We start from the raw sequence: 21,091 nt of genomic DNA on the forward strand, positions 1-21,091 counted from the left end.
AAAAGGAAGTTGTACTTGTGGGGATACTATAGAGACAGTAATTTGGGTTCCTATGAGGTTTTGCCCTATAGAAGATAGCTTTTCTCCCCTCATTCCTCTCAGTTTCTGATTAATATACCTCACCTCACCTTCTGATTAATATACCAAAAAAAAGGGGGTAGAGGGAATGAAAGAAAGTAAAGAGACCTGCAGAATTGAATAAGAATGCAGATATAGCTCATAGCTGTAGCTAATCCTCTGTGGTCTTGGGAAAAGCAGTGTGCATAGGTGTTTTATATCCTCGTTCCCTTTTGTTCCCTTTCCTTTTGATTTTTAAAAGAAATAAGAAAATCCTATAGTTTACACTGATAATTTTAGGAATCTATGATTTCATTGTTTCAGGCGCTTCCTTCAGCAGCATAGATCACATCCCCTCTCTACCTTCTTCTCTTTTGCAGCTCTTGTCAGGCTTTCTTTGCATCCACTTCAGAGAGGCCTTTCCTTTGATTCTTTTAATACCTCTGTGGTACCATTATAGCACTCAGGATATCCTTGTTTATTTTGCACATCCTCCCTAGCCAACTGGCCCTATCCTTTCTCAGTCATAAGTTGTGCTCAGTGATACTGTGTGGGCAAATCATTGTTGGCAACATGCTAGATCTCTTTACATTAAGCATACAACTTGCCATTGTCCTTGAAGTTACTTACCATTTCTCTTCTTCTGAGACTGTAGAGAGTGGTGACTCACAGCTATATGATATCATTGAAAGAATATTGGTATTCAAATTATAGACTTTGACAGCAACAAACAGTCTGGGATTACTGAAAGCACTGTGTAATTTCCCAAATATGCCTGGTATTAGGTAGATGCATAATAAATGCTTATTGAATTGAATGGAAATGCTATCCAGCCTGATTTTCCTCCTCCTATTCAATTCTGTGCCCAGTTTGTGGTTTTTCTCATTCTCCAGGGTCTTTCTCTCTGTGTGTAAACTTACATAGAGAAATAGAGCAATCCATATGTGATCACAGTGTGTAAAATAATATATATATATACACCTATATTCCATTTTGTAGCTCTTTGTTATCTTCTTAATTTTAGATGGTTCCACTCACTGCCCCTTTGACCTGCCAGTCCAGCTACCCCTCCCTTATATGCTCTTCTCTTATTAAGAAAGGAAGCTCCTGGAAGTCAACAACTATCTTGCTTTTTTATATTTGTATCTGCAGTGTTTCATAAATACTTTTTCATCTATCTTTCCATCCATTCATCCACAAATACTCTTGAAGTGTTTTAAATTAGCAAGATCTCCTGGTGAGCTGTCTACAGGCTCCTTTTCTCCTCAATTTCTTTTTATAGTTTTGTGAGTCAGTGTAGCTCACAGGCTTCCATAGTCCTCCAAAATATTTTGAAAATAAGCTTATACCATCAGATTAGGCTTCCCATAGCTGCAGTGTCTCCCCACTTGGAAAGAGAGGATAAATGTTTGCTAGGGGAAGTGGTTTCCAGGTTCATTCTACCTCTTCATTGAGGGGAATAGTTTACATTGTTTAAACTCTCTAAAAATTAATGACTAATAAATGTTCTTACTTTTTTCTCTTTCCCACTTTTAAGGTTAACAACTTGTTTAAAAACAAGATAGTCTGAGAAAAATATTCATATCAAGTATCTTTGATAAGGATCTCATTTCCATGATGTAGATAAATGGTCAAGCAAATGAACCATTCTTAAAAGAAGTAGTACAAATTATTAACAACCATATGAAAAATGCTCCAAATCACTAATAGTAAGAGAAATGTAAGTCAAAATGAAAGGTTTTGCCTGATACCCAGCAAACTGACCAAGATTACTAACACTGTTGTAATTGGTCCAACAACCTGGAAATTAATTTGGAATTATGTGGAAACAAATGTTTACAACCATTGACCCAGAAATACCTCCAACAGGCGTATACCTCAAAGGGATCAGTGACAAAAAGAAAGGTTCCATTTAAGCCAAAATATTTATAGCAGCACTTTTTATGGTGGTGATGAACTGCAAGCAAACATGCCCATTAATAAGGGAATGATTGAACAAATTGAGTACATGAATCTAATGCAATATTACTGAACTGTAAGAAAGCTTTAATGTATTTAATACAGGTTAATGTGGAGTTTACCTGTATTAAAGTGAAATTAACAAAACCAGGAAAACAGTATGCAAAATAGCTACAGCAATGTGACAACAAAACATTCTTAACAGAAGGCTGAGAAATTATAATGGTCAAGTTTAGCCCTCCAAATGGGTTATTCCTTCACTTCTTTGCAGTAATAGGAGGTGGTGAGTTGGGAACTCTGCATACAGACTTTTACCTCTTTTTAAAAATTCTTTGTTATAAGAGATGGCTCTCTGTGAGGGGAAGGGGAAGGGGATACATTAGGAAATGTAAAAAAAAAGCAGTAAAAATTTTAAACAAAGTATAGGTTAAAGCTTTTATTATCACACACATGGTATTTAGTTTGACCTTTACTCTAACCAGTCATTTGACAGCATACAAAAATGAATTCCAAATGACTTCCGTGTCTTTAAACGTTTTTTTTTACCCCTATCTGTTAAGATATAGTCAATTTCTTTTTTTTAATGATGTCATTCAGGACTGGCCATTGCTTTTTGACTCTTCTTAAAGAAGTTTTTCATGTTGTGCCATGTATGGTTTCTCAGTAGTCTACGAGCCTTTGGCCTCTTTCATTTCTTGGTCTCAAACTGCTTTTTTCCCCAACATAATGTTAAACTAGATATACTGCAGCTGGCACATCATTTGACCAATTATGCACTATCCTGAGACACAGACAAGCTCCTAGACTCAGTTCCTGCTGAGTCCAGTTTTACTGTTCACTCCCAGTCTGAACCCAGAGATCTGTGTGCTCTTTTTAGCTAGCCCACAGCAGAAACCATTTATAGACACAGAACAGACCCTATTTCCTCTAACTTCTAAAGTTGTGGTTCCCATCTGTATTGCACAAAACTTTCCCTGTGCCCTCAGCATAATATCCCTTGCCTCCCAAGCTGCACATATTTTTTTCTCTCCCAGTAGCGCAGATATGGATGCCCTACAGTCCAAGAGACCCCTGAAATAAGTTCTCTCTCCCGCTTCAAATATTGATTGGTCAGTGGAGTGAATTCTCTCACTGCAATCCTACATCACATGATCCCATATCCAGTGACTCATTTTACTGTTCATCCTTCTTTAGTTGGTGAGGTAATTCAACACACTGGACATACTTCCCTTGATCCAAACTGGCTGTACAATTCTAAGCAAGCCACTTAACTTCTCAGTGCTTAGGTGACTCTTGAAGGTGCTAGCTTGTATTCAAAGAGGAAGTTTCTTCACCTTAGAGTTTCTTATACTCATGAAATCACAGGTCCAGGCTCTATCATTATTACATTATTTGTGTATGTGTGTATTGTATGTATAATGTGTGTATATATATGCACATATATATACAATATATAGTATATATATGCATATGTGTGTATGTGTGTATATATGTATTAATAGGATCATAGATGTAGACCTGGAAATGGTCTTCTTTAGTTGGTGAGGTAATTTAACACATTGGACAGAGAACTAACCTTGAAACAAAGAAAACCTGGATTCAAATACTGCCATTGTTCCAAACTGGCTGTACAATTCTAAGCAAGTTGCTTAACTTCTCAGTGCTAAGTAACTCTTAAAGGTGCTGGCTTGTATTTGAAGAGGAAGTTTCTTTACCTTAGAGTGTCCTATACTCATGAAAACACAGGTCCAGGTTCTATCATTATTATATTATGTGTGTGTATTGCATGTATAATATATATACAATATATAATCTATATTATATATGTATACATGCATGTGTGTATATACTATATATTGTATATGTGTATGTATGTATGTATGTATGTATGCATGAATGAATGAATAGGATCATAGATGTAGACCTAGAAGTGATCTTAGAGGCCATCCTGTCCAACACCCTCATTTCAGAGATGAAGAACTAAGGTGCAGACAGAGGTTAGATGACAGCCAGTGAGTGCCTAAGGCAGCATTTGAATCTAAGTCCAGTACTATCTCCAAAGTCGTGCTGCCTCCTCTAGTTATACAACTTACCTTGGCCACAGAATGTCCCAATCCCAAAGGTCATTTCAGTATCTCATTCCCTTCTAACCAGTGATGTTACCTGGAAGCTTCAGTCCATGTCTCCTTAGTACAGTTTCTGCTTCAACATAAGAAGTATATCCATACACATAATTTTTTGCCATCTCCCCCAGTGCTCACTTTTGCATTGAAGACACTGAGTATTAATATGTATAGGGTAACCTAAAGTATCTTGTTAAGTTCTTCATAGAATTTCTCTATTTGATTTTCTGTAATGCAGTGCGCATTTAGGATTAGCTGGAGTAACTTGTTTCCTTATGCTGCCTTGAGTATTGAAAGGGAAAAGAGCCAAAATAGTCAATAGAATGATATTTCTTGCTGTCTCTGGACACTCCCTGACCTCAATTCTGCTAACTCCTTTGTTCACCATGCTGTCAAACCCCAAGTCAGGATTCCAATACTTGGAACTTCTCTAGATCTTTCAATTTCACTTATGGTTAAAACATCAATATGAATGTTGTATAGCATGGTGAGTGACAAGAATTATATTAATATTTACAGATGTTCCATGAACTACATGAATCTTTATCATTCTTGTTCCCCATTCTGCCACTCCATCATCATCATTATAGCAACAGAAAGGAAGCATGGAATATTGAGAACCCTTTCATATTTTTGTTCATTTCATGTGTCATTTGTTCATCTTAACAAGGCCTGGTAGCCAACTTTCTAGTGATGAGTTTCTTTGTACTTGGTTAAGGTCGTCTTTGGAGAACAGACACAGTCTTGTGCCATTCCCGTATGCTGAAGCCCTCCAGCTTAAAGAAGCTGCTTAAGCTTGTGCTCTACTGACCCATTCTTCCAGAATCCCAGGTTATCTCCTTATACCCATGAGCCCTTGGATTAGGCCTTCTTTTTAGATTCCCCAACTCATTGTATCAATCATCTTCAGATAAATACAACCTAATTTAAATGTGGATTTGGACATTTCTAATGATTGAGCTTCTCGCATTGAGCTATCTATTCAATTTTAAAATTCCCTCATGGATCAGCCTCAAGCTAGCAATTTGGAAATAATTTTATCTTTACCATGGCCTCCATAGATGTATTGTACATATGTGCTCTACAACACAGCTGTTAAATGGAGGAGTCCAGGCTGTTGAGCACAAGGCCAGTATTTCACTGAGATGGATGATCTACAGGAATCACTTGTATGAGTCTGAGGCATAAGTTCTTCAGAAGACAGTTCAAATGAGGAGGTGAAACACTGAAGAATGGGCAGTCTTCATGTTTACATGCTGATGAATATTGCACAAGGATGTCTTTTTTTCAGGTTTGACGTGAACTTGTTACATAACAGATCCCTGTAGGTAAAATGTGGGTAATATTTTTTTCTTCCTTTGGGGTTTCTATCCATCATTTTTAAAACAGACAGGAATTCCCAAAAGAAATAATGTAGTCAAATGAAAAGGGGGTTGTCTTAAAGTCAGAACAAATTTCTGGTTTTAATAGCCCCTCGTAGAATAGAAGCTCCTTGAGGATAGGAATTTGGTGGGGGAGGGGGCAAGGGATGGAGGGACCTTTGTATCCTTAGTGCCTAGGACAGTGCTCGGCTCAGAATAAGCAATTAATAGATACTCGTTGATTGATTAATTAGTTTTGCTCTTACCTGATAAACCATGGATAAATCTGTGGCTTAAATTCTGTGCCTATTTTCCTCATCTATAAAATGGAGAGAATACCTATATTATCTTGCCCATAGGATTATTGTGAAGGTAACAGGTGTAAAAGCTTTAAAAACTCTCCATTAATTTAAAGTGATACTGTTACTGCTTTTACAACAGTAATAAAGCCTTGCATTTATGTAGTTCGTTTCTTCTTAGGAATTCAAAACACTTCTTATGTAGCATATTGTTTCAATATCCTTGGGAAATAAGGAATAGCCAGGAAATATTTTCTTCATTTTATACCTTTAAAATTTTACTATGTAAACAATAAAGTGTGTTTCCCATAGTTCCTTGCAGAAATAGAAATTGATGCTTCTGAACATAAATCTACTCTGACTGACTCCTGAGCAATTCATCTTTTTCTTAGATGGGTGATTTTCAAACTTTCAAAGTTGTGGAATCCCTCAGTGTTGCCCTTTCCGTCCTGACCTGGGAAGGGCAGTGAGGTGGTCTGGTTGGTTCAAATTAGGCACATCCTCAGAAACCCCTAGAAATGCCTTATTCAAGTTGAGTAGCACAATGTGAAACTTTAAGGATTAAATATACAATATGTAAGTGTTCCAAAGTCCTTGGACAAGCAGCCCGGTGGGAGATGTCGCTGCTGACTCTGATAAGCATTCTTCTTACGATGTCTTTCCCACTTTGGGCAATATTAGCATCTTAAGTTATTGTATTATTTCTGTTTCCCTCTATCTCATTCCCTGAGTAAAGATCTCACAAGCTTCTGTTCTGTCTGCATTTCCTTTTCCAGAGCACAATAATTGTGGAGAAGACGGTGCAAGACCTCATGAACCTGATGCATGACCTCAGTGCATACTCCGATCAGTTCCTTAACATGGTGTGCGTTAAGCTCCAGGAGTACAAGGACACCTGCACTGTTGCCTACAGGTAGAAAACTGCTTTTAGGAGGAGAACACATTGATTTCAGAGACACAGTTCATTGTTCATTCATGGAGAGATCATAATATTTCTTACAGCCTGACAGCAAAATGTGCAGCCCCAAGTTTGCCAAAAATCTGAAAAGTATATGTATATGCATATGTATATGTGTTATATATATTATAATATATACATATGTATGTATATGTATGTGTCTGTGTGTGTCTTCACAAAACCTAACCCTGTAGCCCTCCATCCACTCACCAAAAGATGAAAGATATGTGATATGACTAAAGTTTATGGTTCCTTCTGAATGGCTTAGATGAGCCTTGGTAGGACTGATGGAATCTTCAGTCTAGAAGGGACTTAGAGCATTTATGTAGTCCCTCAGCCTTTTGCCTCTTGTTAATGAGCACCAGAGAAAGAAGGTCAATTCACAAACGCCCTTGCTAACCTCCCTTAGTTCCTTTCATTCCTCTCAGTTAAGTTCTTTTTCATGTGTTATCTCTCTTGCTGCCCCTGAAGCTATAGAACGAGACAGATTTGGGTTCCATAAAAGGAAATACCTTTTTATCAGAAGAGCTGGAATGGGCTAGCTATGTCTGGGGTAGTGACTTTCTCATCACTGACATACTTTCAGTGAAGGCAGAATGTCTACTTGCCAGGGTTACTTATAGGTATAATTTCTTCTTGTGTATGATTTGAACTGTATCGGGGGCTCTTAACCTCTTTTGGGCTATGGACCATTTGGATATTCTGGTGAAGCCTATAAACCCTTTCTAAGAATCATGTTTTTAAATCTGTAAAATAAAATACATGGGATGACAAGGGAAAATAATTATATTGAAATAGAGTCATCAAAAGATTTTTTATGTTCATGGACCCTAGATTAAGAAACCTGAGATTAGATGATGACTAAAATGCCTCCCAGGGGCAGCTAGGTGGTGCAGAGAGTAGAGCACAGGCCCTGGAGTCAGGAGGACCCGAATTCAAATCCAGCCTCAGACACTTAACACAGAAACTAGCTGTGTGACCTTGGGCAAGTCACTTAACCCCAACTGCCCTCCAAAAAGCAAAAGGAAAAAAAAAACAAATAAAATGCCTCCCATTTTGATGTTCTGAAATTTTAAGTCCATTTTCTTTTGTTGACACGTTAGTGGATGGAAAACTTATTAAGTCTTTTTTCAGCCTTCTTTTCTCTGAGATAATATGTGTTTGTAGGGTAGATCACAGTGCTTCTCCTGAAGAACCTATAAAAGAAATAAGTGGGAGAAAAGTCTTTCATAGTTCAGTTGTCTGGAGAGTTTCTAAGTTCTTATATAACATGAACCACAGCAATGTCCTAAGACTCTGCTCATTCTGTGAGGTAGTATTAAGTGCCTACCATGCCTACTATCCAGATTTGTTATATGTATGGTGTTGTGGTAGGAATTATAGGGAATACAAAGAAGGTGGAAGACAAGACATGGTCCCTGACTTAATAAAGAATAATGCCTTATATAGACATGAGGAGCCACTTGAGTAGTAGAGCAAATAAATGAAAAAGGAATGAGATCAATGTTGCTTTTGGTACTTAAGGAAATGTTCATAGAGGAGATGTAATAAACCAGCTGTGAAGGAAGAGTAACATATAGTCAGGTGAAGAGAGAAGAGGAGAACTTTGAGGAGCAAGGAGGAATTGGGAAAATGAGAATTGAGTAAAGACTCAGGCTTAGGAGCAAGTGAACATGGAGGGTAGTGGAGACAGTGAAGAGAAATGAGAGTTTATGTTTCAAGTAGGGGTTGGATAGGTAAGGTGGAGTCAGTTATGACCTTGGCTTCCAGGGTGAGGATTCTAGAATTTTTGTGAAAGGCAGGGTGTTCCATAGAGAAAGTGCCTTGTAAAATGTATTGAAGTGAAGAGAGATTGGGGAAAAAAGGTCACTTAGGAAATAGTTGCCATTATCCAGGTTGTGAGATAATGAGAATAGAAAGAGGCAACTCTGATCAATGTTATGAGCAAAAGAATAGTAAATCTTTTAAACAAAACCAGGTGTATAATTATTTGGTGATAAAATTAAGAACAAAAGTAGTGATTGAATGAGTTCCCCATGTCATTATTTACCTTTCTTAAACTGATCTTCTGATCCACAGAAATCCATGAACAAATGATTTTTCTTCATATAAAGTTATGGTTCAGATATAGACAGGCTATTGTAAAAGTCTAGGCTATTTCTTAGGGAAGGAGAATCGTCTACCAATAACCACATTTTCCATTGTCAAAGAAGATGATGTTAATGACATTCCCCCTGTCCACACTTCCCCTTTGGTAAGGAATGTGCTTTGAGCTGATTTTCTCGTGACTGTGCTGCTAACTCAAGCATAAATTGATACTGCCTCCCTCAGCCTCTTGGCTACTCTGATTAGAGGGGGGAATACCAAATGATTCCCATTGCCTTCCTTTATAAAGGGCAGTTCACTATTCTTTACATCTGCTGCCCTACTTGGTTTCAACTCCATGGAACAAGATTTTGCCCAGGTACTTCCTACTGTCCGCCCCTTAACCCTCTTGCCACTTTCCTGCCCTTTTTTTGTGTATTGTCTCCCCTTATTAGATTGTAAACTCCCTGAGGTTAGGGACTGTCTTCCTTTTTATTAACTGTATCCCCTAATAGCACATAGTAGGCACTTAATAAATGTTTATTCGATTGAATTTTCTTGCAGTACAGATGTTCTTACAGTAATCTGACTTTATTGTCTTAATTATTCCCTCTTAGAATCAGATACACAAAAGTACCTAGACCTAGAGATCTATTCTGTAGATATGAAAGAGAATCAGAAAAAGAAAGAAACTTGGCCTCAAAAATTAAGTTTGTGACCTTGGCTTCATTTACAGCAGTGTTTTAACCTATATCAGACATTCATTTGTCAACATTATATAAGCCAGAAGAGAAAAAGAAAATGACTTGTTATTTGTCTTCACTGACAGGTCTCAGAAGAGTGCCTCAAAAAAGTAAGTGGAAAAAAGGACCATTTCCCTTATAAAGACCAGTTTTTAGAGAATCTGTTTTCTGTTCTCAGTAATCAGGTTTGATTTTCTTAAATTGGTTCTATACCCTAGTGCCTTAAGACTACTAACAAACCTTGAACAGCTTCTTTCTCCCTCTCTCATCATCCATGTAAACAAAAAATATCTTCTATTCTAAAATTTTTATTAGAGGAAGCAAAGTGTATGGTACTCCCTTAAGTTCTCTCCATTCATACAGGTACCAACCATCTTATTCTTCACCTTTCAAATGGGTTCTTGTGGTAATTTCATGATTGGTCACCCTGCCTTTTATTCCTCCTTACTCCAATCTGTCCTACACCTCATTGCCAGAGAATCGTTCCTAAAGCTCATGTCTGATGACATCACTTCTCTGTTCAAGGAACTTGACTGGTTCCCTATAACAAAAAGTACAGAATTTGAGAGTTGAAAGGGACTTCAGTAATGACCTACTCCAGCCAGTCCTCAAAGGCATCCCCCACAATAACGTACCCAACCTCTTGCACTTTCCAGCTACTCTGACATCGAGCCTAAATTTACTTCTTTGCAGTTTCCAGCCAGTGCTCTGATTTTTCCCACTGAGGCCAAACAATAAATGTATTCCATTCTCCACATGACAGACCTTCAAATACTTGAAAACAACTATCATATTCCCCCAGATTCTTTCTTTCTTTGGGCTAAATGTTTCCAGTTCCTTTAACTGATCCTACTTTGCCATGGACTCAAGACCATCCTGTTGACCATCCTATGGATGCTTTCCAGTTTCTCAATGTCCTTTTTAAACCGTGGCACCCAGAACTTAATACAGTATTCCAGATGAGGTCTGATGAGGGCAGACTACAGTGAAACTGTCACCTCCCTCTTTCTAGAAACTGTGATTTTTTTTATACCAAAGTACAGGCCTTTACTTGTTTCCCTAGTGATTTTCACCTTATTAGATTCAAATAAAACTCCTAGCCTATTAAGCCCCTAGTTGGATCTGTTATCCCCTGTGTTAGCAGTTCCTCCCAGCTTTGTGTCATATTCAAATATGGTGAGCCCACCTTCCATGCCTTTGCTCATGTCATTGATAAAAATGCCCAACAGTTCAGCACCAAGCACAAATCCCCAGGGTATTCTACTGGAGACTTCTGGCCTTGTTGACATTGAACACTAGCAACTATGCACTGAGTCTTTCCATCCAACCAGTTCTCCATTTGATTGTATTATTGTCTAATTCATCTCTCCATCTTGTCCTCAACAATAGTATGAGATACTTTATCAAAAGTTTTGCTAAAATCTAGTTAAACCATACTGCAGCATTTCCCCCCATCTACTAGTTAAGTAATCCAGTGGGGAAAGGGAATGAGGTTAGTTTAGCATGACTTGTCCTTGATGAGGCCGTACTGACTCTTTCTAATCACTGCTTCCTTATCTAAATGTTCACACTATCTCTTAATGATCCATTCTAGAATTTTCCCAAGGAATCTGACTCAAGAGTACAGTGATACATTTTGTGGACTCTTTCCTTTTCCTTTTCGAAAATTGGGACCATATTTGCCCTTCTGCAGTACTCTGGTATAGGCCTAGTTTTCTATGATCTTTCAGGTATGACTGACAGTGGCTCAGCCATCCGCCCAGCCCTTTCTTTCAGGATAGAAAAGTATAATTTGCTGGTGCCAAGTAACTGTAATTCATCAAAAAAAAACAGTGAGGTAATCTCTTACTATCTCCTTACTTATTATCTCAAGTATCATCTCCTACTTAGTAGTATTGTGCTGTCATTCCTAATGTAAAAATTATTCTCCTTTGCGGAGAAAAAAGAAACAAAATAGTTTTGAGCAATTCATTCTTCTCTCTGATACTGAAGTGGTTTGCCATTTCCTTCTCCAGCTCATTTTACAGATGAGGAAACTGAGGCAAACAGGGTGAAGTGAGTTGCCCAGGTCACACATCTAGTAAGTGTGAGGCAGAATTTGAACTCAGGAGGATGAGTCTTCCTGCTTCCAGGCCTAGTGTTCTAACCTTTGTGCCACCTAGCTGCCTGGTTCCATACCTTTTCTACATTTAATGAAATAACTGAGTTGGTGCCATATACACTACAAGAATTTAATGAATTATGTGTAATGGTAATAATAATGAATACTGTAATATATAGTTAATGTTATGGAGCTATGATTTTATTAATTTGGAGAACTTCTAGTATGGGAGTTCCCTCCACCAACACATATTGAATATTGTTTGACTCAGGTCAGTTTCCTGAAGTCCAGGGAAGTTGTAAGTTTCCAAGGGTCAATTAGTCAAGACAAAAACAAGAAGTTATTAAATGACTACTGTGTACCAGTTAGTGTACTGGGTTGATCATCATGACTAGTATCAGAGTTGGGGTTTGAACCTAGGTCCTCTTTATTCCAAATCTATCTTCTACCAGACTGGATTGCCTATGATTAGTGATGTCAACAGGTTAATGAGGATTCAGGACCAGTATCCAAACCCTGCTGCTTGTTCTCTTTCTGCTAGCCTACGGGTTGCTAGTGCATCCTGTCAGTTTCACCTTTGTACCATCTATGTGCTCCCCCCCTGACACTGTCACCACACTGGCACTGGCCCTTTTCACATCAGGCTGGGACTTTTGCAGTAGCCTGCTGGTGGGTCAGCCTGCCTCAAGTCTCTCCTTGCTCCAATCCATCCTCCATTCAGCCACCAAAGTGATTCTCCTAAAGAACACAGCGCCCTGTCATCTCCCCTACTCAGCAAACAGCATGGCTCCCCATCACCTCCAGGATCCAATACGAAATGCTCTGTTTGGTATTCAGCGCCCTTCTTAACCTGCTCCTTCCTCCATTCCCATCTTTCTATATTGTACCCCCTGCCATGAACTCTTCAGTCCAGTGACATTGACCCCTTGGCTGTTCAAGACACTCCATCATCCCTCCCCAGGTTCTTACCCTGGCTGTGCACCATGGCTTCAATGCCCTTGTTCCTCATCTCTACCTCCTGGCTTCCGTCAGGGCCCAACTGAAATCCCACCTTCTACAGGAAACCTTCCCAATCCTTCTGAATTCTAGGACCTTCTCTCTTTTAATTGCTTCTTATTTGTCTCATCTGTCTCTTGTTTGTATATATTTGTTTGCTTGTTGTCTCCCCTTGTAGATTGTGAGTTCTTTGAGAGCAGGGACTGTCTTTTGCCTGTTTTTATATCTCAAGCACTTAGTACAGAGCTTAGCACGTAGTAATGACACTTACTAAATGTGTTTTGACTGACAGTTCCTAAAAGATCTCCAAGGATTTTTTCTTAAGACAATGGCTACCTTTCCTATCATTCTGTCTAAAGGCTAGTGGCAGTGTGTAATGTAATGCCAAAAGAAGGCAACTTCCCAGGTTCAAAATACCAGCATAGGTGCTCTCTATTTTATTCAGTGACCAACCAAGAACAGAGAAGATTAAAACATGACATCATTCAAAATATAGCATTTACTAAGTGTGATTAAATAATCTCCAAGTACTACCCCACCCCAGGACCTTCCAATCCTTCAATCAATTACAAAGTCTCTGTTCTAAATACTTCTCCACCCCTAGGCTATACCTTCATTAAGTCCACCACAAAGCCCCTCTTCTCAAATGGAGATTAGTTTCCAAACATAAGGTCAAAAGTTCCCCACCCCTGGATCACAATTGAATCTACCCCAGAGTTACATCAAGTTTAAACACAGCACTTAATACCCAAATGGAGGTCTTTTCTTCATTTTGATGAGGCAAGTTCTCAGCAATCTTAGTTCCTGGGGAGACAAGGCTTAGCAAAGCCACAAGATACATTGCCAGTCCCTTCATGAATTTATCCTCTGTCTGTAGAACAGTCCTAGAACCCCTGAACACATTAGCAAAGCCCTCTCCCAGGATTTCTGTAAACATACAACAAGAAAATCCTTCTTCAGGGCTTCTGAACCAACAGAAAGGCTCCCAGACCCCTGCAACAACAGCACTGTCCTTCACCAGTGGACAGTATTCATTCTGTCTGCAGGACAGTCTCCAGACCCCTGCAACAACAGCACTGTCCCTCACCAGTGGACAGTATTCACTCTCTGTCTGCAGGACAGTCTCAGGGCTTCTTAGCGAACAGCCAGGTTCCAGGACTTCTTCAACAAAAGGACTGTCTTTCACCAGTGGACAAATCTGGCAAAACAACATCAAAACAGACAGACAAAGTACCAGCAAAACAGCCATGTCTCCTCAGTCCTTGGCAGCTCAGGGGGCAGGTCTCAAAAGTCCAGGGCAATTCAAAGCGGCCACCAGCAATTCTCTTAGTCTCTCTCTCTCCACGAGGTGCTGCTTCCAAAAAGATCTTCCGCCTCTCTCTTGTCTCTCTCCAAATCTACCTCACCAGCTCCTCCCAGTTCAGGACTTTCTTTTCACATCAACAAGCCCATCCCACAGGTGGGATTAACAAACTCTGGGTTTTAACACAATCAATTTGAAAACCAAGCCAATACAGGGGAATCTTTAATTGCCATTACTATCACACAGTGATAGCCCCTTGATGCTACATGCCTGCTTCATCCCATCCCTCCAGTAGATGTGGTATTCTTCACTCAGCTTTTGTGCACTGAAGTCCTTGAATGACACAACAGTGGTGTTTGTGTACACACACATACATACATACATATGTGTGTATATATACATGCATGCATGCATGCATACAATACAGAGAGACATTTTAGAAATGGGTGGAGTGACTCTTGAAAAGCCTTGGAGATGAATAAATAGGAAATGATTTTATGATTGTTATACAACAATACACACATATCCTGGTGTGTATATAGCTTGTTACCTAATCAAATCTTACCGGCAAGAGAGAAAGTGTTTTCCTTTTCGATGAGTATGAAAATGCCAAGTGTCCTTTCTCACTTCCTCTCTCCCTATTTATTGCCCTCCCCAGGATTGGCACCTGCTGAGCAGTAATTAGGGCAGCCCTAATTTGGACAGCCAAATCCTGATTACAGTGAGAGGAAAAACAGGAAATGTTCTAGTTTTGCTGCCAGCAAATGACTGACTTAAATAGAAAGCCATATACAATTCAAATGATCCAAAAAGATATAACGGGATTGGGGGTGGGGGGTGGGGGTGGGAGGACAGCGCCAACCTGATTCTTTTATCTGCTCCTCAGCAAATATTCTACAGAAATTACTAAATCCATAAGCTCATGATGCCCTCTGGTGAAAGCTAATGTGTCTTCCAAGATTTCAGCATAAAACAGGGTTTAAAGAGAACTGTGAGGTCAAAAATTTCTCACCTCCCTATGAGAACCACTCCAAGGGGAGACACAGTGTATAATGTGAGAGATCATATTCATTGCATGCTAAATTTTATGTTGGGGACAAAAGGAGAAGGCTTCTTATAGAAGATATACTCAAGACTATCAGGATAAACTATATCTTAATTTGACCCAAAAGATAAAATCTAAAAAATTTGTTATAAATTCCATAAATAACTACATCCATAACGAGTGTGGTTTTCTATCTGGTTGTTAATTCTTCAATGAGGGCCCTCTCCAGTAATCTCTCTCCTCTCTCCTCTCCTCTCCTTCCTCTCTTCCTTTCCCTTCCTTTTCCTACCCTGAGAGCTAGGTGCTATTGTTCTCCTCATTTACCCTTAAGGATCCTGAGGCAGATAAAGGTTAAAGGATTTGACTAAAGTCGTACAACTAGTAAGTGTTTGGGACCAAATTTGATCGCAGGTCTTGATTCCAGATCCAGCACTCTATCCACTTTTCCACCATTCATCAGTCAACAAATATTTATTTACTAGGATTCACTATGGTACAGTGGAAATGGTCGTAGGACCCTCACTTTAGTCCTGGTTCTACCATTTAGTCCCAAGGTGACCTTGGGCAAATCACTTCTCTGGGCATGGGATTAGATGGTCTCTGATGTAACTTTCAGCTCCATGTGTTTGATACAACAGAGTAGACAAAATGAAGTATAACAAATAGTCCTCCATGTGACTACAAGTTGAGGCTACATACATAAAATTTTTAGAGAATAAGATCATATAACACTGTATCACTGATTCAGAAGGCAGAATTCTGGTAGCTTCAGATATTCAGCATGTAATAGTTGACCTGTTGTGGAAGTCTCTATGGTAACTAAGAGTCACAAAACATGCTTTACTTAAGAAAAATGGAGCCAGTGACAATAGTTTACTGTTTCATATGCAGTCTTCTTCATTGTTCTTGGTGTGTTGGAGTGTTCATGTTTGTTAAATTCATTAGAGACCGCCCCCCAAAAAAGTAACCAGCATTAGGCCCTAACCCCTGAAGTTATGTCTAAGGTGACAGATTATAAGCAGTGACATACCAATAGTATTAAAAACTGACAGCTGAGATAGCAGAGAAAGGAGACAGAATGGTGTCTAATGCCTGTCTGTAAAATGTTGGGCTTGTAGTACATGATTTCTAAAGTTTCCTGCATCTCTTAATAGTCTGTGAATTTATGAGATTCTAGTGATTGTCAAATAGATTCCATGCTCATCAGGATGCCGTATTTTTGTAGAAGAATAAGCAGCAGACCAGAAATCAGAAGATCTGGGTTCAAGTCCAGGTCCTGACGCTAATTAGCCATGTGACTTCAGTTTTCCCATCTGTAAAATGGAGAGATTAATACCTTTACTATCTTATAAGGTTGGTCTGAGGAAAGTATATGAAAGACTATGAATGGATGGAGAAGTGTGAATCATCATTATAATTAGCCTAAATATTGCAAGGAATTTAGCCCTACTACTGGCCTACTAGTTCCATAGTTTTCATTAAATTGCCACATTTAATTTGGACAGGCGTTGTCTATCTGTCTCAGCTGTTGAGTTTTGGAGAGCTCACAGATTCAGCCTGCAAAAGTAAATGCCCTACCCTGTCTGTCACCAAACAGTTGAGTTCAATTAGCCCTACCTGCCCTTGGTTGTTTACCTAATGAAAAGGCTCTGCACCCCAGCTGTGTCCAGGGACCATGCTCCCTTGCACTTCACAACTGTTCCAGAGAAGCAGCTCCCATCAGAGCCAGTCAGCAGCACCAGCAGATGTTTTCTGAATGGAATTCACCGAGCTGTGTCGAGGGGATGGACCCTCCTTGATGCAGCACCATCACCTGTTCCAAGAGTTCCACCTATTTCCCTCTTCCTCTTGGGAGTGGGTGCAAATAGTTAAACAGATGGCTCTGCCTGTGGCCCGCTGAGCTGTGAATTAATTAGTAGATTATGGCTCTGGTAGCGACAATTAACCCTACTCCTCTTGTGGAATAATTGCTTGGGACTTCTCCCTCTTTGTATGTCCCTGTAATGGCTATTTGGATATGTTCTGAATATTAGTCATGCAGATGATATGGGGCATCACAGACTCATAAGCTAATAAATAAAATTATTCAGGGGCAGTAACCTTGCCACCTAAATGGAAAGTTATCATTGGGATAATTTTATGTTGCCAACAGATGCTACCATCTCCCAAATTCAGAGTTGCTGATAATATTGTTAGCTCCATTCTAAATTTATTGTTGAGTGGTGTTGAGTATTCAATATGTTTTTACCAATGTGAGCAGTAAAGTAAGATTAAATTCATCCAGGGTAAATGGGTAAATGGATCTGTGGCCCATCTGTTCTACTGAATAGTGGAATGAAAAGCATCGATAAGGAAACTACATATTTCAGCCCATATTCCTGGAACCCAAATGAGTTCTTAAACCATCTAGGGCACATGAATCCAGTGATGTGAGGAATGAAAACTGGGTGAGGTTTATATTTTCTATTGTCTTGCCAAACAGATCTAAATTTTTAATGTCAGTCTTGAACTACCAAAGCAGGGGGTCTTCACAAGGTTTCCTGGGACAGCTTCTAAACCAGAAAAGGCTTCTTTGACATTAGTTTCATCACACATTTCAAGAAACTGATAAGAGAAGAGCATTAAATTTGGAGTCAGGAGATTGGGTTCTGATTGTAGGTCTACCACTGTCTACATTGATGACCTGAGCTAAGTCACTTTACCCCATTCATTGCTTTAATTAACAAGCATTTGTATTCTCTGTCTCTGTCTCTCTTTCCCCCCCTTTCCTTCTCTCTCCCCTCTCTTCTGACCTCTCTCCCTCTCCCTTTCCTTCTCCCTCAACCTTTCCCTCCTCCTCCTCTTTACCCCCTCCCAAAAAAAGAATAACAAAACCCTCAACAATCATTTGTTGAAATGCCCTATGCAAGGTTCTGGGAATACAATGAACCCCAGAATACCACATCATTGCAAGATGCTGTATTAGTGCTATTAATGTACCTCACTTTCCTAGATGTGTTCATGAAAAGTGTAATCCTGCTCCCCTGGTCAGACCATTTCTGGAGTATTGTGTCTACTTCCAAGGGCCGTGTTTGAAGGACATTAATGAACTGGTGTCCAGAGGAGGGCAATTGGAATTCTCACACGCCATGTGAGAATCAGTTGAAGGTATTAATAATGTTTAGCTTTGAGGGAAAAAAAAGCCAACAAAAACTCAGGAGTACATGATAGCTACATTTAGGTATTTGAATGGTTGTGATATGGAAAAGGGATTAGACTTACTTTGCAGGGTCTCAGAGGATGGAACTTTCTTGTATTTGGCTACATGTTACTTCCCTATCTCTCAGTAGAATGTAATCTCCTAAAGGTCAGGAACTGTCATTGTTTTTTATCTTTATTTCCCAACACATAATATAGTGTCTTCCATACTGTAGGTGTTTGTTGGCTAAATGAAAGAGCATTCATTAAAAGTGCTTATTATGTACCAAGATCTAAGCTGATGATACAAATACAGACAAGCAAGATAGTTCCTACCCTCAAAGAGTTTATATTCTAATGGAAGAAGACAAAAGAGGAGCAAGAGAAATTATATTTTTTTAAATGGGCCGTGGGTGGTATGATGACCCATTTCCAGTCAAGAAAAGTCAAAAGCTCACCTATCAGAGTCATAGGGGCAGGTCCAAGTTTTGTGGGGGAAAAGGATCAGGAAGATGGTCAGAGTATAAGGGACATGGTTTGGAAATGGTCCAAAAAGAGATGGAGTAGCCTGGTTTCAAGCAGGAAGAGCTGAAAGCTCATCTATGAGAACCTAAGGTCAGAGTCAGAGTTCCAGTGGGAGAGAGAGAGGTATGGACAGAATAAAGGGGCAGGGTTAGGAAGTGGCCAGGAAGTGTTATATTTATCTTTATTATAATAAGAACTATACTATACAGCTAATTCAAGAATAGGATAGTTTATTATTGTGTGATACAAAGAGTAAATGCAAAACAAATTAAACAAAGGAAAGATATAGATTAATATAGTCACAGAAGATGGCACAAGAGATAGGACTAAAACTCGGAAGGGTATTGAATGGTTGATAGGGTATGGATAAACAGAGAAGAAGGCAAAGACAGGAAGGAAAGAAGGAAGGAAGGAAAGAAGAATGGATGGATTCATTAAATGCTTACTATGTGCAAACCACTGTGCTGAACTCTAGAGATACAAATAAAAAAGTAAAACAGTCCCTGCTCTCAAGGACTCACGTTTTAATTCGGGAGGCAACATATATGGAAGGTTACACCTGCAAGTCACATGGAAAAGTCCCATAATCCTGAGGGTGCAGTGGCAAAACAGTTATCAATGCCTCTTCTTAAATGTTATTTCCACTCATAAAAGCATATTATTGACAGTGCCAACAACTTGAGTGACAAGTGATTTCAATAGATGTGGCTGGAGCACCATGGGAGTATTTGCTAGGTGACATCTCCGTAAGAGCTGCTTCCCAGGCTGTTGTCTGAGGGCACTGGGCTAGAAGCATTGCTGTTCCAAAAGCTCTTGAGTTCAGTGACCTGGACTGTCCCTATCAGGATCCAAGTGGAGATGGTGCATCTCACCAGGTATAAGCTGCCTCCTGTGTCTCCCTCAGTGTCCTGCTGCTTGCTAGGCTGGCATGCATGTCCTGTGTGTAGTGGTTAGTTGGCAGTTCATGGGGGCAGGGTGTCTAGCCCCTTCTCCATAGAAAATGTTTCCCTGAATGATGACTATGAATATGGAAATAGAAGCAGGACTGATAGGGTGCCTGTCTTTTGGTGGCAGTTGGTCAATACTTCTTGCATATGGTAGCAGTGAAGACTGGCTACTCCACAATGATGTCTCCCCTCAATGATGGTTTTGGTTGCTGAGCAGGAAGCTTGTCTGGTGGTTTGAGAGACACTGCTGTTCTCGAGGCTTATGGGCTCAAGGTCCTGGACTACCTCTATCAGGGTCAGAGGGGAGGTGGTGGTCAAGGTGGGGGTGTGGCACATGCTGCCTCCCTTCTCACCTTCAAAGTGACTTGCTGCTTCAACTAGGCAAGCTTTCCTACCCTAAGAGACATGTCAGTAATTATGAAAATTCAGATTCTCAAAACTGGAAGAGACTGTGATTTTTCTGTTACTGGAGGAATTCAAATGAAGGCTGAAAGGTCAGTTTTAAAGGATGTTACAAAAAGAATTGATGCTTCAGGTAAGGATTGTTCAACATGATTCCTAAAGTCCTTTCCAGAATTCTGAGATTCTATAACTTTATTCCCACCCAAACTCAAGCAGAAATTCTCTTGGCAATACCCTCAATGAGAAGTCTTCTAACTTTGACCTGAAGACTTCAAGGATGTGGAAATCATTACCTAATCAAGCAGCACACTTATAATTTCTAAAAATTCTAATTGTTAGGAAGTTTCTTACAACTTAATAATGAATCAAAACCTCACTCCTGATAATTTCTCCCCATTGCTTTATTATCTAGACTACAGTATAAAGTTGTAATCCCTCACCCATGTGAAAATCTTATAAATACTTGAAAGTTGCTATCCTAGTTTTAGTTTTCTCTTCTCTGGGCTAGATATCCCTAGTTCTTTTATTTAATCTTTACATGGCATGATTTCAAGTCCCCTAACCATCCTTGTAACACTTTTTTCTTTTTTTTGTAAATAAGTTTTTTTTTTATTTTTAACATTCTTTTCCTTTTAAAATTTGAATTCCAAATTCTCTCTTTCTCTCCCTCCTCCCTCACCCCCTGAGAAGGCAAGAAAAATGATATCAATTATACTTGTGAAATCATGCAAAGCATATTTCCATATTAGCCACATCACAAAAAGGCCAAAAAAATGAAAAATTATCATTTGGTTTACACTCAGAATTTACCAGTTCTCTCTCTGGATGTGGGTAGCATATTTTTTTCCTCAGGGATGCTTTGGAATGGTCTTAGATTGTTGTATTGATCAGAGTAGTCAAGTTTTTCAGTTAATCATCATTACAACATTGCTGTTATTTTAGATTCTTTTTACTTGACTTTGTATCAGTTCATATAGGTCTTGCTATGTTTTTTTCTAACCTTCTCATTA

General features: G+C 39.3%; 1 protein-coding gene across 3 annotated transcripts in view; it reads left to right on the forward strand.

Annotated features, from left to right (window-relative positions):
* Positions 1-21,091, forward strand: part of EXOC4 (exocyst complex component 4) — a 1,166,755-nt gene that overhangs the window by 982,843 nt on the left and 162,821 nt on the right. For all 3 annotated transcript variants that reach the window (XM_069087253.1, XM_069087255.1, XM_069087254.1), the window contains one exon: positions 6,576-6,712. In XM_069087253.1, coding sequence (XP_068943354.1) covers positions 6,576-6,712 — 137 coding nt within the window. The remainder of the gene's footprint in view (positions 1-6,575; positions 6,713-21,091) is intronic.

Source organism: Petaurus breviceps, unplaced genomic scaffold (assembly GCF_028583685.1).
Source record: "Petaurus breviceps papuanus isolate PSGF00001 unplaced genomic scaffold, PetGlider_PUasm1.0 181, whole genome shotgun sequence".
NCBI lineage: Eukaryota > Metazoa > Chordata > Mammalia > Diprotodontia > Petauridae > Petaurus > Petaurus breviceps.